At 39.9% G+C, this 21,489-nt stretch overlaps 1 protein-coding gene across 2 annotated transcripts in view; it reads right to left on the reverse strand.

Moving 5' to 3' along the window:
* The window catches only part of GRHL2 (grainyhead like transcription factor 2), a 123,359-nt gene that overhangs the window by 33,216 nt on the left and 68,654 nt on the right, over positions 1 to 21,489 (reverse strand). For both annotated transcript variants that reach the window (XM_012809952.1, XM_012809954.2), the window contains exons 8-10: positions 13,543 to 13,701; positions 2,679 to 2,766; positions 2,055 to 2,194 (exon numbers count right to left, since the gene is read on the reverse strand). In XM_012809952.1, the coding sequence (XP_012665406.1) occupies positions 2,055 to 2,194; positions 2,679 to 2,766; positions 13,543 to 13,701 (387 nt within the window). The remainder of the gene's footprint in view (positions 1 to 2,054; positions 2,195 to 2,678; positions 2,767 to 13,542; positions 13,702 to 21,489) is intronic.

Here is a 21,489-nt window from a genome sequence, read left to right on the forward strand (position 1 = left end):
TTGAGCCTTTCACAATTCTTGATGGCAGCATGGTACAAGTGAAAACAACAAAATAATATCAATAGCCTTTGTTATTATTTTGATCAGCCACAAGGTGTTCTCGGGTTGTTGGAGGGCACAGCTGAGTGTGTCCCTTTGTTGCAGGAGCTCACGGAAGGCTTTCTCACTAACCCCCTCAACTCTGAATCCAGAGGATTCTTCCCCCGGGGGAAGCCTGAGGGCTCTGTGAGGCTGGCCTGCAGAAAGTAAGATGTAACTTCATTGACGGCCCAGGGACACTTTTTGGGCTGCTTTGCAACTGCTGAAACCAACCCTTTAAAGGCAGCACCTTGCCTCTGAATTTGCCTCAGGCTGAGAGCCAGGATCACGACATCCAGGGGTCCAGAGAGGCCAGAAGACTGACTGTCACAAGCAGCCAGGTTTGTCACGTTTCCTCTTAAGATTCATTTACAGCTTTGAACATTCTGGAGAAATCTTGCCAAGTGAGCAGGTTATGTTGTCAGTGTTGACACAGAGCTGAAGCCATAACCGTGACAGTGAACTAAACAATAAGGACAGTCTAACTCAGTTATCTCCACTTCTGAAAGGAAACCTCAATCCAAAAAATCCTCACACAAATCACCATGGTGTTCGTGGGAATTAAATAAAAATTAGGCGCTGGCAAGCGTATCTTGATAAATGATAAAATTCTTCCATTCCCCTTTGTGTCCTTGGTCATATCGAACAAGTAAGACAAGATGGAAATGCTAAATTAAGATTTAGTGAAAACATATTCTAAGAAAAATCTATGGGTATTTTATTACCATGTCTTGTCATAAATAGCAACAAAAAAGCCCCGATTGTATAACTGCTTGTCTCATACATATAAGGAAACAATGTCTGAATCCTGGGGGACAAAACAGCCTCCAGAAAAAGAGAGCCAATATTGATTCCTCTGTCTAGGCAAAGGTCAATTCCAGTGAGTGCCTGCATACTTAGACAGAAAGTGAGAAAAAGTTAAATGTGTTAGTATGTTCCTATTTCTCAAAATAGATGTTTCCTCAAAGGACTTTGGATTTAAAAAAACCCTAATCAATGAAAAATTCATTTAAACACAATGGGTTTAGTGAAAGACAATTCTGGCTCATGCTAGGGAAATAATTATTTTTTCTTTTATCACACAATTTTAATTTATTATGTAAAAGAGATAATACTAAAGACAAAAGGAAAATAATCATCTCTATCTCATTTTTTGTTGTTCCCTTCAAATTCAGTTAAATTTTTAGGATCACAGTATAAACAAAAATTGCTGTTCTACTTCACAATTAAAATGTTAGCAGTGGAATAATAGTCTATCAACTTGATACATAGTTTTTTCATAGTTAACTTTTTAGTGACTGAAAAATAGTCTATCAACTTGAGCTACCATGATGAGTTAATCATCATCAATTATTAAAATTGGACACAATTATTAATTTGACACTTATATGAGTTGAATATTAGATTTTTCATTTCACTTATCGATATGCCTAGAAAATAGGGATTACTTTTAAGGGGATTTGTCTACAATCCCATTTTTCCTCTTATGTGAAATGACTTACCTATTCAGTGGGAACAGTTCCTTTACTAGAGGAAAATTTGTTGATGGGATTTTATTTAATTGAAGAATTTTTCACCTTATGCAACTTTATGGAGTCATAGGTGCAGTTTACCTTCCCACCAGTAGGTGGCGCTCCATTGCATCAGGATAATTCTACCATGTCATAGCTAACAAAACAAACTTTTTCTTACAGGTTACCAGCCTTCTTACTGTCTTCCTCTTTCATTGCTTTGTCAGCACTTCAATAATATCATGTCACTCTCTTCTCCCCCTTAGTAAGTCAGTTTCCTCTTTGGAAACATTCCTTTTCATAAAAATTCATTTACTGTGAAGAATAAATGACTTTTCCTCTGGTGAATGGAAGATGGGTTTTATTTTTAACAACACTACCTGAAGTGCATCTGTCTTAAGGCCACACCACCCCTGGGATAGGGGTGCTTTTTATGGCAAGTGGATGTTAGCAGGTAGGTCCTACCTGTCCAGTCCTTTGCAGGTTTGCAAAATGAACGTCAGGTATGAAGAGAACAGGCTGGGAGTGTAGATCAGGCATGGTTTTGAAGAAGGTGATGTCACTCTTCTTCTGGAGAGGTATGGCAGCCAGCTTCCCATCAGAGGCTGGATGAGATCACAAACTCATAAACAAGAGGGGTATATATGGCTAAGAAGCCTCAACTATAAGTCCTAGTGTCAGCTAAAATTCACGAATTTCTTCTATTAAGCTTTCTGAATATCATAGATGGGAACGCGTTTTGATAGCTCGCCCCATCCTAGCCAAACCAACAGAAAGAGCATGGACTTCGAGTGAGCATTCTTGAGTGGGGCTTAGGTCCCCTCATGCCCTCCCGTCCCTCTGTGCACCCAAGATACCTTGTCTGTAGAAGGAAGATGTTGGTCTCCATGATATTAAGCTAGGAAGTGCTAGCTCAAACACACCACGTGCATGATTGTGTTTGCTTTTTATAGGGATAATCACCCTGTCTCCAGTGCCAGGAGAAAGCAAGCCGTGCCCCACACCCATTTCTTCCCACCTATTCCCCACTGGGCCCAACACACCTGAGTCTTCCCCTCTGAAAGCAAAGTCAGTCTCAATGAAACTCACAGTTATTGCATTGGGTTTGAGAGGCCTGGCCTTTCCCTTTCTTTCTGTTCTGCTTCCTCTCTTCGTCTCGGATTTTTCTTTCTGCTCCCTGTCAGGGGAAAAAACAGATACAGACAAAGCCGGGCATGTTTGTTATCAATGTACGCAAAAATACTGTCAAACACACAAGTCATGCAGATGTGACACAACACAGGGGAAGAGGAGACCAGGCAGCCCCACCTCGTCCCTCCGGTACGGTCAAGCTTCAGTTCCAAAAGCCGAGGCCACTCATGAGTCTCTACTACATTTCTGTCCTGCAAGAGATCTCCACCTCTCCCAGGTTTTCTCCTTTTTTAGTATCTGGTCTATTTAAAGAACTTCAGTTTTGAACCCATATGGAAAGAACAGACCCAGTTCCCTAACCTGGTGAAACCCATTAAGTAACTTTACTGATTATAATAAAATGTCAGAAGATGAAGCATTGGCCCATTAAATTTATTCCTAGGCATGAAGAGGGCTTTAAAGTTGAGTGTGAATTCTCTATAAAATTTTTCCTTTGCTTGTTGCTATGGGAATTTAAAAAATCATTACGGTGGTGGAAATGAGGGCACGCATAAAGAAACCACACAAGATGTAGGATTGCTTTTTACGCATTCGAGTATGATTTTTTTTTGTTTCAGTATTTTCGTGTGTCCTTAGATACATTGCTCATTCGAATATTTGTTCTATTCAACTCCTCTATTCCTCATAATTTGACTTTTTTATTTGGCTTCTCCTTCCAAACTGTCAAATCCCATTGTGCTTATTAAACAATTGACCCCTACCTGATAGCTCTTTTCTTGGTGGCTTGGGATGATTTCCTAACTGTGTTTTTCTTTGGGCATTCTTCCACGTCAGCTTTGCTAACTCATTTTCCTCTTCTCATCTTCCAAATAAAAACATTCCAACACAGTGTCCTTTCCCTTTCTCTCTCTCCCTTCTTGCTGCTGGACAATTCATCTGCATCCATGTTTTCACAACACTCTAGAGCACTGACATTCAGATGGACACCCCCAACCTAAACTTCTCTAAGTTTCAGATTGGTGTTGACAGCTCTTGCCCATTGCATAGCATAGTTAAGGAGCAGTGAAGTGCAGACTGGCCGGCAGCCTCTAACACTTTAGAAATCGTTCAATATAAAAACATAAAAATATAAAAATTAACAATATAAAAATTTTATCCTTCTCTATATGAAAACAAAACCATCAATTAAAAGGCAAAGGACAAATTGCTAGAAATACTCACAATAAAATATCACATAAAATGCTAAATCTTTTGGGCAGTGCCTGTGGCTCAAAGGAGTAGGGCGCCGGCCCCATGTGCCGGAGGTGGTGGGTTCAAACCCAGCCCCAGCCAAAAACTGCAAAAAAAAAAAAAAAAAAAGCTAAATCTTTAACATATAAAAAGGATTTAAATTAAAAAAACAACTGACATACTATTAGAAAAATGGGCAAAGGTCATCAAATAGGTAATTCTCAGAAAAAGACACATTGGTGGTTTGAATTAAAACAATGAGATGTATTGTTTTGCTTATCAAATTGCCTTTTTTTAAGCAGTAGATTCCCAATCCTGGCTATGGTGAGGTCATGGCACACTGAGGTAGTTAGTGATCAATGAAGGTATTGCACAAGAGATAGTGTTTACGCTAATTCCAGAAGAATGAGCAATAATAGCTAATTTACATGGCAGTTACTCTGTGCTGAGGGATTTCTAGAGCTTTATATATTAGAATTTTGATGGTTGTAATACTAAAATTTTAATGGGAGTAATTATTTTATACTACTTCACTTAAAGTTTTGAGTTGTCATCGATCATGGAAATAGGGAAATAAAATATAAAAATACCTGCCAAGTCGCTTCAAGATATATTAAAGATTCATACAGGTTTTTTTTTTTTTTGGTCTAGAAAACATATAAAGTGTTCATTGAATAGATATCACCTTGTTCAAATAGACGTGAGATTTAAAAAAGGCTCTTTCACAATGCTGAAGTCGGTATTAGGAACTATATTTTTTTTTTGGATATTTATGTATAAGGCATTTTTCTATGTGTTTGGAGCATTGTACAAGATAGCATTTAATATAAATAAAATTTAGATCTTTATTATCTACTTAAATAAATTACAACTGGCCCAAAACACATCCTAAATTTGGTAAAGCAATTTTCTATCTGAGTTAATATTTTATTTTATACTATTCCTGTGAGGAAAAGGACTAGAATTAATTTGTTTCAAGATTTATACACAGGCATACCTTGGAGACATTGCGGGCTTGGTTCCACACCACCACAATAAAGTGAATATAGCAATAAAGAAAGTCACACCAATTTCTTCAGAATGGTAAATGAGCACTCCAGCTACAGGAGTCCCTAACAAGAAAGTCTGCCTGACCTTTGAGGGTTTGAAACCAGCATTCACTTATAAGTCCTAAATGGCCACTTCTTCCAATATAAGGTTGTTCATATACATTAAAAATCTGTAGTGTAGTACCATGCTGGGGGCAGGGGGAGGGATCATAAAGTAAACTTAAAAATAATTATAAAAATTAAAAACAAAATCTGTTGTTCAGTGTAGCCACTTTGATGGGTTCTCTTAGCTAGATCTTCCAGACAACTTGCAGAAGCTTCTCCATCAGCACTTTCTGCTTCACCTTGCACTTTGAAGCAGTGGAGATGACTTCCTTCCTTCAAACTCCTGAACCAACCTCTGCTAGCCTCCAACTTTTCTTCTGCAGCTTCCTTCCCTCTCTCAGCCTTCACAGATTTGAAGAGCGTTAGGGCTTTGCTCTAGATTAGGCTTTGGCTTATAGGAAGGTTGTGGCTGGCTTGGTCTTTTAACTAGACCTCTACAATTTTTTATTTTCTTATCCTTCATGGTTCACTGGAGTAATATGTTTAATTTCCTTCAGAAACTTTTCCTTTGCATTCAGGAGGTGGCTGTTTGGTGAAAGAGGCCTAACTTTGGGCCCATCTGAGCTTTAACCTGCCCACCTGGCTAAGCTTCATTCTTTCTAGCTTTTGAGTTAACGTGAAAGACGTGCAACTCTTCCTTTCACTTAAACACTTAGAGGCCTTTGTAGGGCTATTAATTGGCTTGATTTCAATTTTGTTGTTTTTCAGGGAACAGGAGGAGGCCTGAGGAAGAAACAGTGAGATCCAGGGGAACAGTCAACTAGTGGAGGGGTGAGAACACACGCAGCTTTCATCAGTTAAGTTCTGTGCCTCATAGGAGCATGGCTGCTGGGTCCCCACTGTGACATCAAAGATCCCTGATTATAGAACACCATGACAGATATAATAATAGTGAAAAAATTAGAAATATTGTGGTAAGGACCAAAATGTAACACAGAGACATGAAGTGACCACATGCTGTTGGAAAAAATGGCACCAATAGACTTGTTAGACATCAGGTTGCCACAAGCCTTCAATCTGTAAAAAACACATTATCTGCAAAATGCAATAAGGCAAAGTCTCATAAAATGAATATATGTATATGTTCAGTGTAGATAGTTAGGAAAGTCACTTAATTATTATACTTTCAGCCACTCTCTGATATGCCAAACCTAAAGGATGAGCTTAAAACAGAGCAGGTCTCTATAAAGTATAGCCTTGGTGGTGGCACTTCAAAAGAAGTTTTGTGGCCTGAATGCCCAGGTATCAGCCTAACAAAACAATTCTGATAGGATTCAGAATTCTTGAAATTCAGAATTCTTGAAAGAACCATAGTTCTTATTTCTATGATAAAGCTTTTGAAAACAATAAAATAAAATAAAAAATATTTTGGATTCACAATGACCATGGGAGCTTTGATGTATTCAATTAAGGTGGAGCAAGTTTCCCTTGAACAAGACTTCCAAGAATTTCTTTCCTCTTTTCTATGATTATTATGACTTGAAGATTCTAGAAAATATTCTTTCTACACTTAGAAAAGTGCAAAAAAACCTTATTGTTCCAAAAAAGTGTAATTTACTTACAAATACCACATTTATCGGTTGGAAATAATTTTCCCCACTTAAATGTTCACTATAGGGTGATAAGTTTGCAAAATTTATCTGAAGGTTCCTACCTGTGTCTTGCCATGTCCTGAGAGGTGATGCATTTATTTAGGTGATCTTTATTTTTGATTTCACACTTAAATAGTTTCTCTTAAACTTATTTTTAAAATGTGGCTCTATCTCTCAATTTTTCTTCAATATGTAGTTATTTTTTGCAATAATACAAAATCTTCATGGAAGATTATGCAAGTAATTAAATATAGCTATAAAGATATACACAGAGATATTTATATAGGTAGATACATCTACAGGGGTCCTGAATTTTTAAGTGTGTAAACATGCATTTCAATAGAAGTATCATAATACCACAAAAATTAGAAAAGGCCTTTATTTTCATATGCAATCAGTCTCAAGGTTTATTAATTAGAAATTAAGCTGGAGAGCTATAAATAGCGCAGAATTCCATCTGTTTAAGACTCTAGACTATAATTAGGAGATTCACAGCTTTAAAATGGAATAGTTCAACTCTTTTGCTTTAAGAGATAATTTAAATTAAGCATTTGCATTTACATATCCACTTGAAAAGCACAAAAATCAAACGTCTATTTCTCTTCGTAACCTTCCAGGTGTGAGTTTTGCCTGGGTTTGGAAATTAAAGCTGCCAACATGTTGACAAATTACAGCAAAAAATTTTGCATCTCGCTTATTAGAGAAACTATAGTTCCTTGGAATAAATGCCAATCGTTTCCTATTTTTTTCCACCTAGCACTGATATTTACGAGACTGATATTAAAATCAGAGCTGTTGGAAATGCCACCTATTTTCTGATCGGCAAAGTGTTTGTCAACATGATTCTTTCTAGTGTTTATATGTATTGGCAAACAAGTAAGTGGGTCTCCCAACCATGACTTTCCTTGCTACAGATTACCTTCTTAGCATGACTTCAGGAAGCAAGTCTTTGAAGAAACCCATTCGATCATCTTTTTTGTCCTCTCCCTTTTGGAGATTAATGTGAATGAAATGTACAAAAGATATTTTCAAACAAAAGGTATAATCAATCATTTTATTTACTCTCTTAGTTTCTCATGGCCCTTCTTACTCTAGGACATGGGTGAATAACAATATAACTCCCCATTCATTCTGCATGTTCTTATTATTTATTAGATCAACACTATAATACACAAGAATTACATGAGCTTACTTTAAGACATTTCTCCCCTTTGAATTCTGGCTACCTAAGGGAAGATAAATGAATTGTTTGGTCCCTCCATCTCATTCTTCCCTCCCTTTCTCCTCATCTCTAACTTTATCCCTTACTTCCCAGAAGGGGATTCCTGCAGGGAGATGCTACAGTCTCCCTTGGAATATCTGGAATAAGGTAAAGGCATTCAAATTACATAAAAGCTTTCTTAGTTGTACTTTAAAAAATTCCATGTTGTACGCCATTTGAAAATGTTTCCTTGGGTGGCGCCCATAGTTCAGTGGGTAAGGTACCCGCCACGTATACAGAGGGTTGGAACCTGGCCCAGACCAGCTAAAACAACAATGACAATTGTAACAATTACATAGTAGACCCAGCGACAAGAGAGTCACCTAAGCCCAAGAGTTGGAGGTTGCTGTGAGCTGTGACACCAGGGCACACTACCCAGGGTGACAGCCTGAGACTTTGTCTCAAAAAAAAAAAAAGAAAGAAAATGTTTCCTTAATGTTAAATTTTGTATGCTGAATTAAAGACATAAACTGATTTTTTGTTCGTTTGTTTTGTTTTTAAAGGCTACCTTGACTCTTTGTTCATGTTTTGAATTGCCAGTTGCCATTTTGCTATTTTATGTATAAAGTTAATTTTCAATTTGAGGAGCATGAATTTGGTTCGACACTGTATTTCCATCCAGCATCTTTGCATTTTTGCTATGTAACTCTGGACCAGTTACTTAAGCTGTCTGTCCCACCGTTTTATAATCATTTCCTCATGACTACTGTGTATGGTGACTTCACAGGCATGGAAATGGCCTGACTGTCCCTCAGTTGCTGTGCTGCTCAGATGGCTGGATGACTGGCACCCACAGAAGTCATGATAGCCTAGAAAGCTATTGAGATTTTAGGAATATTTTCCTCTGCTTCATGTGCTCATGCATTTTCCTTCTCTCGTCTGCTGACCACCTCTGCGTCCTGCTGCTGCTGCTTTCTGCTCCCAGGAGCCTATTTCTCCCTATGCTAAAGCAGAACTCCCAGACATGTTAATATCACAGTAGACCTTTAATACTGACTGCAGCACCTTTCACAGTAATGGGCAAAAGTGAATTAGCTACCTCCCCCTTTTCCCCTTCTCTCTCCCCAGTGTCTTCCATGAAGTCGGATCCTTTCACTATTATACTGCTCACCCTCAGTCCTTTTACCAAAACTTCACAGTCATATTACTTGTCTAAAGTTGGTTTTATACCAGATCTCCAAAAAGAAATAGTCCCTAGATTTTTGTTTGTTTATTCTGTTTGCTTTTGTTTGTGCCTGCAGTCTTTACACTTGAAAGTCAAGTTGGCTAGATAGCAAATCCATGGCTCACATTTTCTTTATGTGATTACCTTAAATATCATTGTCTTACGACAAGGTGTTGCTGTTGAAAATTTAGGTAGCAGAAAGGGGTGGTGCCTGTGGCTCAAAGGAGTAGGGCGCCAACCCCATACGCTGTAGGTGGCAGGTTCAAACCCAGCCCCAGCCAAAAAAAAAATTTAGGTGGAAGAAGTTCCCTTATAAGTGATTTAATATTTATTTTATTTACTTTTCTTAGATACCCAAAGAGTATCTTTTTCTTTTTTCTAAACTGTCCAATAGCTTAACTATTTGGTATTGGTCACCTGAATCTATTTTCCCGTGTGTATCTGGTTTTCCTGATTTAGTATTTCTAGTATTTGTTCTGTTCCATTTTTCCCTGCCTGCCAAATATTCCTGTTGTATGTATGTTGGATCTTCTTTGTCTCTCTTTTCTATCTGGTATTTTCTTTCACTCTTCTTTTTTCATTTCCTCTGATTTTTAAATGTTTGCTCTTTTCCAACTTGTATTTTCTCTCTTTCTTCTTTTTTTTTGTGTGTGTGTGCTGCAAACTTGTTTTGAAAATAATTTAATTAATGATCATTAAAAATCATCATGGCATACCTAAGATCCTCTCACGGCACACCAGTGTGCCACAGCATACTGGTTGAAAATTACTGAGTTGGACCATCTGACATCAATCACTCCTACCAGGATTCACCTCTTAGCCAGTCATGTTCATTCCTCTCATCCTGGGTTATTTCTCCTTGGTGGGCATATCAGTATGAGCTGGGGTCAGTCAGGGAGCCAGTGCTACTGGGGATGTTATAGGAAAAGGATTCATCCCAGTAATTGCACTTGGTATCAGCGTGGTAGCTGCGGAAGGGAGGCCTTGCAGAAGGAGCTGAAAGATCAGAGAAATATCTAGAAACAGATGCGTGGGTATGGTGGATGTATGGGCAGTCTCAGGGAAATGCTGAGCAGCCAGAGTGCCCAGCAGTAGAGCAGGCCTGCTGTGGGGAGCTGGAATGGGTGCCTGTAGGTAGCCACTGCTGAGGCACCCCTTTGAGAGGGAGGCTTGGCCACACAGTGGATGGCATTTTACAGCTCAGGCATCTGTGTTCTTTACTGGGCCAGGAGTTCTGAGGGTGAGATAGAGGAGAGGTGATTGGGAGGTGTTGTCTCCAGAGCTCTTTCCACGCACGGTTGGCCTCTCACTATCTCATGGTTTTTGTGGGTCAGGAATCTGTGTATGGCCTAGTGGGCTTGCAGTCAGGTGTCACCTGGGGCTGCAGTCATCTCAGGATGGAACTGGGCAGGGTCTGCTTCCAGAATCCTTCCATGGTTGTTGGCAGCATTCTTTTTTCTGGTAGCCTGTGGTAGAAGTGCCCTGTGTCCTTTCTCCATTCCTTGCCTTGTGTCCCCTCTGCACACACGTGACAGATTGTTTCATCAAAGCAAGCAAGCAAGCAAAGAGCAAGGAGGAGTATGAAAAAGAGGGCAGAGTGACACCATCATTTCTGTTGTATTCCATTTCTTAGGAGCAGGTTATTGGATCCAGGCCACAAGGAAGTGAATACCCAGACATGGAGATCATTGAGAGCTGTTTTAGAAGCAGCCTACTGCAATTATGATCATTATTGATCCCTTTTTGCTAGATCTTCAACTCAGGGACAATAAATATTGTTTTATAAAAATTTGCAGAATATAATCATAAAAAATCCAAAGTTTGGAGCTCGGTGCCTTCCTAAGCCAGGATTTCATTTGCTCAGTGGATTTTCCTTCTGGGATGTAGAACCCTGTGTCTGTGTTTTGTCAAGTGACTCATCTTGCCCAGTGAGGAGCTTGCACACAAAAGTGGCCAAGGAATAGTTGGTTCCTTTGGCAGGAAGTGTGATTTAAGTACAAAACTGTGTAAATTTTTTTTTAAGCAAGGTAAATCAGATGAATATTAATTTAATGTAACCAAAACCCAATTAATCATAATATCCACTCCACACAAATAATTTATCAGTTATGACACCATTCAAGATAAAATGTGTATGTTTTATATGTATATAAATATACATTTTAGCACTGTTCTGATCCCAAATGTCGTTAATAGACTTCCACAACTACTGGTCTTGAAATTACTCTTCTTCTTCTTTTTTTTTCCTTTTGACTCCTTTCTCATAGCAAAAAAATTGACGTGTAGGACAACAGAATGTTGAAACAACAATTTTTGGTGTGAAGAGACATAATGAAAGTCTGGCTGGGATCCATGTTCTGCTCACAGGGCTCACAGAACGTCTTCAAGTGTGTCCACATTCAAAGTGAGCACAAGTAATTCTTTCATGATTTATTATAAGTACCAAACATTTCAGGTTTTATTTTACTTTTCAACATATCTAAATTTGTTTTTTTCTTTACTCTCTTACTTACTTTATTTTTTAAATAGATGACTAATGTTTATAAATAAAATAGAAGATAATTTCAAAAAACAGATCATGCCAACTCTTACAGACAATAGAAAAAGAATACTTCAAATTTATTCTACTTCAACTTGTATTTTCTCAAGGCATTATCTTTATATTTATTTACTCTGTGTTGCTTATAATGTAGTCTTTATTTCTAATATATTTTAATCTTTTATTTCTAAATTCTTTCCTGAATTCCATCATATCTCTCTTGAAATCATTCTATTTCCCAAACATCTAGGGTCTGAATTTTTCAAATTTTGATCTAGGTTGGTCTTCCTAACTCCTATTATTTCTTAGATTTCATTTAGTTCATTCTGAAATATTAGGCTATCATTTTCATCTGATTTGTGGGAATGTCTTTCTAGTATGTATTCATTGTCCATGAGGAAGTCAGTCTGATCTTAGTCTCTATTTCCACTGTGTGGGATTTGACAGTTTTTTTCTTTTCTGTTGGCCATTTTCAGGTGAAACGAGTAAGGCTGGATGGTACTTTGAGATTAATGGCTGCCATGCTTCCTCTTCTGGTGTGTTCACAAAGCAAACAACACTCATCTTGTATTTCCTGAGCTTTGCCTATCCTGTGTTCCTTCCTAATTTCTTCTTCATTCTTATTTTGACCTTTTTTTTCCTTTTCACCTTTTTTTCCAATTTGACTGGATTTTACTCGCAGCAAGATTTTTTGTTTTTTCCCAGAGCAGAGTTTTGTCCTAGAAGGAAACCTCATTGTATAACTTTTCAGAGTTCATAGAGACCAAAACATTCCAGTGCTCACACCATTTGCCCTCACCAGTAAACTAGAGCCCACGGAACTTGCACCCTCCCACCTGAGCCTCCCCAGCTGATCTCAGATGGCCCAACTCATTCTCCAGTGTGTGCCTTGGGAATTCTGTAGTATTCCAGCTCTCTGGTCATCACATTGCCCCTTCACATCCCCTCATGAATGCTGATAACATATGGGTCTTGATACTGTTCATTCTGAATCCCATTCGTATTTGGGAATTGTGAGTACCTATTGTCACCTAAGCACAGGCTTTTAAGGCTTGCTGTTCTAATATCTGTCTCTTTTATGGTGGGGGTTAGGGAGATTTCTTAGTGCATGTATACTAATGAACTTATTTTATAAGTGCTATTTCCATTCTAAAACATCCTAGATGAGGCCTCATTTAACCCATAAAATAGTAAAGCTTGTATTGATGTGTTTCAGGACAGTATCTATAACCAGTAAAGATTATTAATCTGTTACTTCAGCTATCTAATTAAATCAGACTAAATGTTTATATTTCCCTTCACCAAATCCATATGCCCTCAGATCCCAATGTAACAGCCCCCAGAGGTGGGTTTTGGAAAGAGTAATTAGGTTTAGATGAGGTCATGAAGGTAGAGTTTTTATGATGGAATTGGTGTCCTTAAAAGAAGAAACACCAGAGAGCTTTTTTGTTCTCTCTCTTTCTCTGCCATGTGAGGATACAGTATATCTACATGCCAGAAAAGGAGGCCTCACCAAGAACCAAATTATTTGACACCTTGATCTTGGACTTCCCAGCTCTAGAACTGTGAAGAATAAATTTCTGTTGTTTAAGTCACTCAGTCTGTGGTATTTTGTTATAACAGCCTAATCTGACTAAGACACTATGTAATGTCAATCAGTCATTATATTCGTGGTAAAAATAATTTTTAAAAATATCATTGACTAATGGCTCCCTAGATATCTAGCAGGAGTTGAGAATAACAGATTACCATGCCTGCTGTGATTGATAAAGTGATTATTTGGACACCACTAGATAAGAAAAGGTGACGAGGGGGAAATAGCATCAAAAGTAATAACTAATAGCAAAGATACCTCTATCACAAACTGTTTTCTTTACTCACTTTGTCGCAGAAGACCTTGATCTGGCAATAAGCTCTATGAATGGGTTTATTGCTACGATTATTATAACTGTATGTATCAATCTGAATCATCAAGGGAAGTCCTTTCACCCCTTTTTGGGAGGAGAAATCTGTACTCAGGCAATTCACGGTGATGAAAATCTGAGGAAGGGAGAAAGAAAGGAGAAAGTCCACAAGTCACCATAAAAAGAATCTACAATAAATGCATGAACCTTAGACTTGAAGTTGAAATACTAAACAATCCTATATTGGTAAACGTATTTTGTTACTTTTGTCACATAAAAACATGCACATGTGAAATGTATATGTAATTTATAACATAAATTCATTTAAAAATTTTCCTTTTATATTTGATCTTAAAATAGACTAAATTACTTTCCGAAAAGTTGATCAGGAAAGTCTTACATATATGACACATAAGTGAGCTGAGTAAAACATTGTGTCCTCAACTTACTAAAGTTGTCACTTTTAGTAGATTTATCAGTTTACCTGCTCTCTGACCTGTAAGATAAAAAAAATTAGATAACATGTGCCTTGAAAACTAGTTATCTGTTTACATATCTGTCTTCTTACCTGACTATAAAGTATTACAGCATTTCTTCTTATTTTTGTATTATTGGTACCTATTATAGTGCCTGGTGGGGAATAAGCATTTTAATAAACATTTAATGAATAAATCACTGAGTTTGTCCACAGAGAACTCATTCGATTAGAAGTCAGATGCACTGAATTTCAGTCCCAGCTTTAATATTAAGCAGCTAAGAGGTTTTACACAAGTCACTAATGTCTTTAGTTTTCAATTTCCCCTTTAAAATAACCTTTAAAACCTCTCCCTAAGGTGGCACCTGTGGCTCAAAAGGGTAGGGCACTGGTCCCATATGCCAGAGGTGGTGGGTTCAAACCCAGCCATGGCCAAAAAAACCCCAAAAAACCTCTCCCTGCAGGACAGAATTCATATCCCTCCGTATGTTGTAGTGGTCAACATACGGAGCTAGGCCTGCCGTGCTGACATGTATAGGTAGTGCATGTCCGATCTAGGTCAACTTGAGTGGTCAGTGAAGAGAGGTGGTCAGCTCTGGAGGTCCTACTGTATGTCACCTGCTGTATTATTTAGCTTTGTCTTATTTGGCCCCCTGAGCTTCTCAGTGACCTTCAAGCTCTTGACCTAAAGCCTCTCACTCCACATCAACACCACAGAGAACAGTCCTGCAGGAAGCAAGGCCACAGCATGGACCTCATGATGAAGGCCTCTCGAATTGTTGACTTAACTACCACGCCTGATCTAATCCATTTAAAATCCTGTGCCTGTAGGCATGTGATAATTTATCCACCCAGTATAGCACTCACTTGTAATGTTACATCTCTCTAAACCTCATTTTTATTTTATTTTTGAGCTGTTCACTTGACAATGGAAATGCACTGGTAAGACACCACATCAAGAGCAGCTGAGACCAAGTCTTAGTGACGTGTTAATTGCAGCAGCTTGTGCCTTGTGCCACAGGCTCACACACTTGCAGCCACCATCTGAAAACAAGTACCTAACAATGATCTAACTACATGAACAAACCTAAGATCCAAGGTGCAAGATGAGGACAACAGGTAATAAAACTGAATTGTACATGGGAGTCCTGCTAAGTGAGTAGATTTCAGCTGCTCTTGCCACAAAAACAAACCCCAGAATTGGGGTGACTGGGAGCTGATGGGTATGTGAATTTGCTTCACCATAGTACATATCTATATATAGCCCCAAACGGCATGTTGTTTATGGGAAAAAACAATTAAAAGATTTTCAAAGAAGAGGCGATCTAACTATGGATAGATACATTCATTTTGTTCATTTCTTTAATTAAGGTGTTCACTTATTCAGTCTGTAAACAGCCACAGAAACCCAGAGTGGGTCGAACACAATAGAGAAAAAAGCCAAACCCCTGCCTCATGGAGCAGACAGTCCAAGGGAAGGACAGACAAATAATCTGGCAATGACCAGCACAGAGTGGTCAAGAGTGTCCGAGAGAAGTGGGTGGGTGGGTGGTGAAAACCCACGAAGACAGAACAGAGCCTGGACCATACTAGTAAAATACAAACCCACATAGAGGCTGGGCTCACAGCAGGACCTTCGCAAATACTGAAGAATGACAAAGAAACTGAGAACGATGAGAGACACAAATGTCAGGTGACTCAGAGGAACGTACTTATTCTCCTCTGCAACTTCTGAAGTAAAAGTATTTGGCCCACCACAGTCACACAGACCGAAAATGCTACCTGTTGTTCTTGGACATGCCCTAATGGCAGAGAATTCTTACTTAACATTTGTTCATGCAACAGATATTTTTGAAGTGCCTGCCAAGTTTCTGAGGCTGGGCAGGACACTAGCACAGATGCACTAGTTACGGTTCCTGCAATCAGAGACGTCAAAAGCGAGATGGAAAGGGAGACTGACGGTGCTCTAAGGATTGCAGCTTCGTCAATTGCTAATCTTTAGATCAAAAAAGAGTACACTTTTCTAGAAACACCTGACTTTGTAAATTGTTATTGGTATTACCCACATAGGGTGATCTTGACCAGAAAGTTTAAACATAGCTTTATGTCAGTAAATCAAATGATCGCTCTGGTGAGCTATACCGTTCATACTTCTGGCCGTGGGTCTCTTGTGGACATCTTCATGTTGGTCTGTAGGGGCCTCAACACAGAGTGGTTTTTTTCCACTCCCTCATAAAGCCTGTCTAGTACTACAGAAGCCAGAAGAGCAAAGTGTTCTGATGAATATTTCCTAAGCTATTAAGATTCATGGTTGGCTCACTGATTTAACCACACATCTCTCACAGGGACATATGCCCAGACAGGCAGAAAGCAATATTAATTGTGGCCTTATCACCTCCAAGTCTCAACTAAGAGCTGGAGTGATGGGCTGTGAATACTTACAAGAGCCACTTAAGTAGGACGGAGCCACTAGATCCACTGAAATAATAAATGTTTCCTGGCAATGTACTACAATAAATAGACTAAGTCCTCCTTGGAGGAGCTATAAAACCAGCCATCCAGTACAGATGGTCTTTAAAGGTCCAATGAGCTACCACATGCTGGACTCTATGGGGCAACATTTAGACTAGGTTCTCTTTTTAGACTCGATGTAATGGGGTCTCTTTGATAAGGCATCCTGATTCCATAAAAGTAAACAACACAAAAATCTGCTTTCTGTGCCTCATTGTATGGGCAGCTCCCAGGGTTACAGCAGGCAGGGATTGTATAACTGGGCTGGCACTGTTTCTCTCTTGCATGGCTGCCTGACCCAGTAGCAAACACAGTTTCAGTCAGTGCCCAGTGGTATCCATCACATTCTCACTGTGCTGCACTCAAAACCCAAATGGTTGAACTTTAACTGAGGTTGGTGGGGTGGCGGGAAGGTTGGGGAGTCACAGAAGGACATTCACTAAAACCTTGGCATTCGTTTCTTTCATCTTGCAAACCCAACCATGTCCCAGCTCCACGCACAGCAGGCAAATGTGAGAGCAAACTCCTTGGAAGTGTATCTGCAGAGCACCTGTTTGTAAATATGTATGAGAGATGCTAAAGGGAAAGGTATGATTTCCCTCACCAGAGGTTCCTCCAAAGGGCAGGCACAGAAAGTTCGTTTTCACTTACTAGGAGCCCTGATGAAGTAAAGAGTGCATAAATGTGGTACACAACCGATCTGCCACCCCCAAATTAGGAATGTCATGTGGGTTCATACAATATTTCTGAAACCTTACTTACTTGTTTTCCAGTAATTCTAGTAGTACAGAATTTATATTTTATAAAAAAGTTCATTTGGGGCGGCACCTGTGGCTCAAAGGAGTAGGGTGCTGGCCCCATATACTGGAAGTGGAGGGTTCAAACCCAGCCCTGGCCAAAACAATGCAAAAAAAAAAAAAAAAGTGCATCAAATTGGGTGTATTCAGGCAGATAATAGATACAATTTTAATGTTGTCATCAGTTCAAAGATTGGTTCAGATAGAAAAATGGTTTCTGAATGTACCAAAACCTTTCCCAGAAATAGAACCAGTCTCAAGATGCTTGACATTTTTTGATAAAATCATTTGTTACGTGTGAATGACAATTCCCATGTTGTGGTTCCTACACAAGACAAGTGACTGCTAACATTATAATACCCCTCACTTGCGTATTACGCATGTAGTGAAATTTATTAAAACAAACACAAATCTTTCGATGAGCTTTAGAATTCCTCATTAACTTGATTATTAACTCCTAAGGTTTTTCTGAGAGCTTTCCATTAAAATAAATGGTTCTACTTTTCACAAAGAAAGAAATTTGGGGTTTAAAAAATTGTAACAACCATGATTTGATGTAATGCTATTTATTTTTCCCTTTAGGCAATTGTATTTTACACTTTTAAGAAGATACGTCTCATTAAAGACTAAGAAAGCGACAGATTTCCTGATGATTAGAACAGCAAAGAGCTCTTTCCCAAGAAATTGCACATGCATTAGCCTCCAGATGACTGGTATACAGCAGGAAATAATAACTTTAACACTAGAGTACCCTACCCTTTCACAAACAACATACAAATATGCAAGTACACTCTTGCAAATTTTTCTACTCTGTTCTTTTCTTGGTTCTTGGGATTATTAAAGACCTTACAAATAGTTTTTCTATATTTTATCGTTTTGCATTTGCATTGGATTGTATTTAAGTGCAGATGCAATGACAAATTAAGACACAAGCTAGCTAGACACATGTCTAGCTAGGAAATGTCTTTTCTCTGTGCCTGGTGTTATGCTAGGACATGGGGACCCAGAATGGCAAGACAGACTACCTGCCCTCAGGGAGCTCACTATTTTGTTGAAGAGCTAAGAAATGCCTAAATTTCCCCCAAACTTCCAGATATATAGCACTTGTAGGAAATGACTAACATAGTTCTTTACTTTTACTTTTATTTCATTATTTGTTTTCCCTTACAGGTACTGTGGGTATGTATGTATCTACAAGCACACATATTCTACCACAGTTTCCCAAACAATTTTATTTTTTTGATTGGGATTCATTGAGGGTACAAAGAGTTAGGTTACACTATTTGCATCTGTTAGGCAAAGCCCCTCTTATAATTGTGTCCCACCCCCAAGAGGTGTGTGCCCATACACCTTAATCTACCATCCCCCTCCCTCCTCCCTCATTCCCCTACCTTGTATTGGATCATCTACTTGTTCCCATGTCAGAGCCTTTGCTATCTGCCGTGTCCTCTGCCTCCTGTGCTGTCCCTGAAGATCATCACACCAGCTCCTTCTTTGCGCTCAGATTCAGTCCAATATCAGCTATCAACTCTTTTTTTTTTTTGAGATAGAGTCTCACTATGTCGCCCTTTGTAGAGTGCTGTAGCATCACAGCTCACAGCAACGTCAAACTCTTGGGCTCAAGTGATTCTCTTGCCTCAGCCTCCCAAGTAGCTGGGACTACAGGCATCTGCCACAACACTTGGCTATTTTTTTTTTTTTTTTGGCAGTTGTCATTGTTCTTTAGCTGGCCCGGCCTGATTTGAACCACCAGCCTCCGTGTGTGTGGCTAGTGCCCTACTCACTGAGCTACAGGCCCCAAGCCCCAACATTAACTCTTGAGAACTACTTGCCTTGAACATCCCGTTGAGAGATGCCTTTCTCCTCTTCTTCCTCCTCCTCTGAGCCCTTGGCCCAGGACCTGTCTGGCAGACTCTGTCAACTTTCTCTTTTCTGTTCTCTTCATAACACTTAACATTATTTGAATTTATCTTGCTTTGGTTTTTGTGTAGTGCTTAATTATCTGTCTGCTCCATTATGCTGAAAAGCCCATAAGAGGGGGCTCTTGTCTGCCTCAGGCTCACTCTACTCTCATTACAAAGCCTATCTCAATATTCAACAAATACCTGGCCAACAAACTAAAAGAACATAAGTTATTTTTCCAAGTACACATTTCCCCTTTATCCACACTCTTGTCATCAACAATAGCTCCCAAGAGCTGCGATTAACATGAGTAGCTTAAGTTGTCAAAATAATACAGCAGTTAGCTGCTCTGACCAGATTTATCCTCCAGAATGTTATCTATCAATCAATTAATCAGCATGAACATATCAATATCTACCTGTCATCTATCTCTCCACACTGTGACAGGTGCCATCTGTAGATGCTTTGGGACATACAGAAGTCTATCTATGATAGAACCCTGGCTTCAAAGAAAAGTGGGGAGGGGGCACAGCAGTTTTCACTGTTGTGGAATGTATAGTGGATAGTTAGATATAAAGTTGACCAGTCCCAACTACACTTGTCATAAGAAAGTGTAAGGCAGAAGAAGAAAGAAGAAGAAAGCTCAGCAAGGCAGCCAGGGAAGATTTGCTGTAGGAGCCTGGAGACAGGAGAAAGAGATGGAGGGAAACAAAGGGCGTGCTAGCTCTGAAAACCAGTCTTGTGGGAAAGGGGGGTTTACATACAGCAATGAAGAGTCTGAAGGCCAGGCATGGTGGCTTACTTCTGTAATCCTAGCAGTCTGGGAGACTGAGACGGGTGGACTGCTTGAGCACTGGAGTTTGAGACCAGCTTGAGCAAGAGCAAGACCTCGTCTCCACTAAAAATAGAAAAACTACCTGGGCATTGTGGTGGGTACATTTAGTCCCAGCCAGAGAAAGCTGAAGAGGATTGATTGCTTGAGCCCAGGAGTTTGAGGTTGCTGTGAGCTGTGACACCACAGCATTCTAGCCTAGGCAACAGAGAGAGACTCTGTCTCAAAAAAGAAAAAAAGAAGGAAAATGAGAATGAGCCTGAACAAATGGGTTGGTGAAGGAAAAGGGAATCCAAGATGCTTGTATGGCTGTGAGCAAGTGGTGAACACTGGATGAGGCCACGGGGATAGCCCTGAGACCAACAGCAGAGAGAGCTGTGGCCATAGCACCCACATCCAAGCTACAGAAAGGACAGCAGAGTGAGGACCGAGAAAAGAACATCAGGAGCAAGGAGGGTCTATGCCACTTCCAGAGGCTGGGGCGGGCAAGACATGCCACCAAGAGGGAGAGGACAGACTCAGCAGGCACCGAGCAGGGAAAGTGGCTGGAGGAGAGCGCAGAGAGTGGGTCACCCGGCAGAGGTGCGCCTGGGACCAAGCAGGTGTCCACGTGGCCGGGCTCAAGGGGAGGAAGGGGCCGCAGAGAAGGGTGGCAGTGGGGCTGAGAGTCTCAGAAGCAAGGAATAAAGTGATCAACCCAGCACAAGTGAAGTTTCCTGAGGGGATGAAAGACAAGAGCTTTCTCTGAAAATGGCGGGCAAGATCAGAGTAAAACACAGCAGGAAAAAAATGTGTCGAGAGGCTCAAAATGGCGTACTCAGAGCAAATGCGGCCACTATGGTCTTGGACTTATGATTTAACCTTTCTGGGCCTCCCTTTCCTAGTCTTTTAATTAGGTATCTAACAAATCCTACCTTGGCTCTGTCGCACTTAAGTGACAGCGTGCTTGTAAACTGTAAAGTGTCATGACAATCTAAGGAATTTTACCATCGTTTCTGCATTATCTCCTTCCTCTCAGACCTGTCTTCCCAGGCTCCAACTCCCTGCACGACCGTCAGCAAAGCACTCTCCATTTTCCCTCTCTAAAGGTCCCTGTGAGGCTGGCCTCCTTGGTGTGTCCTTCACTTCAGGCCCCCTTCCCACAGGACTGCTGCTGATTTCTCCCTCGGGGCGTTCTGTGAGGCCATCTTCAGAGGATCCAAGGGTAGCTGAGTTATGATGCACAGTAACTGAACAAACATGTTTCATTACAGCTAATCGGTTGTAAAAACCCTAAATCTCTCTCTCCTCCTGGCCAGGAAGCTTTACTGCTCTTCAGATTGTAGCAGTTTCTCCCGATCTGCGCTGTCATGGGCACAGATCAGGCAGACGATTGATGTGGGACAGACAAGGGTTTGAACCACTTGG

The sequence above is a fragment of the Otolemur garnettii genome, unplaced genomic scaffold (genome assembly GCF_000181295.1).
Source record: "Otolemur garnettii isolate 467f Iridium unplaced genomic scaffold, OtoGar3 scaffold00004, whole genome shotgun sequence".
In the NCBI taxonomy this organism is placed as follows: domain Eukaryota; kingdom Metazoa; phylum Chordata; class Mammalia; order Primates; family Galagidae; genus Otolemur; species Otolemur garnettii.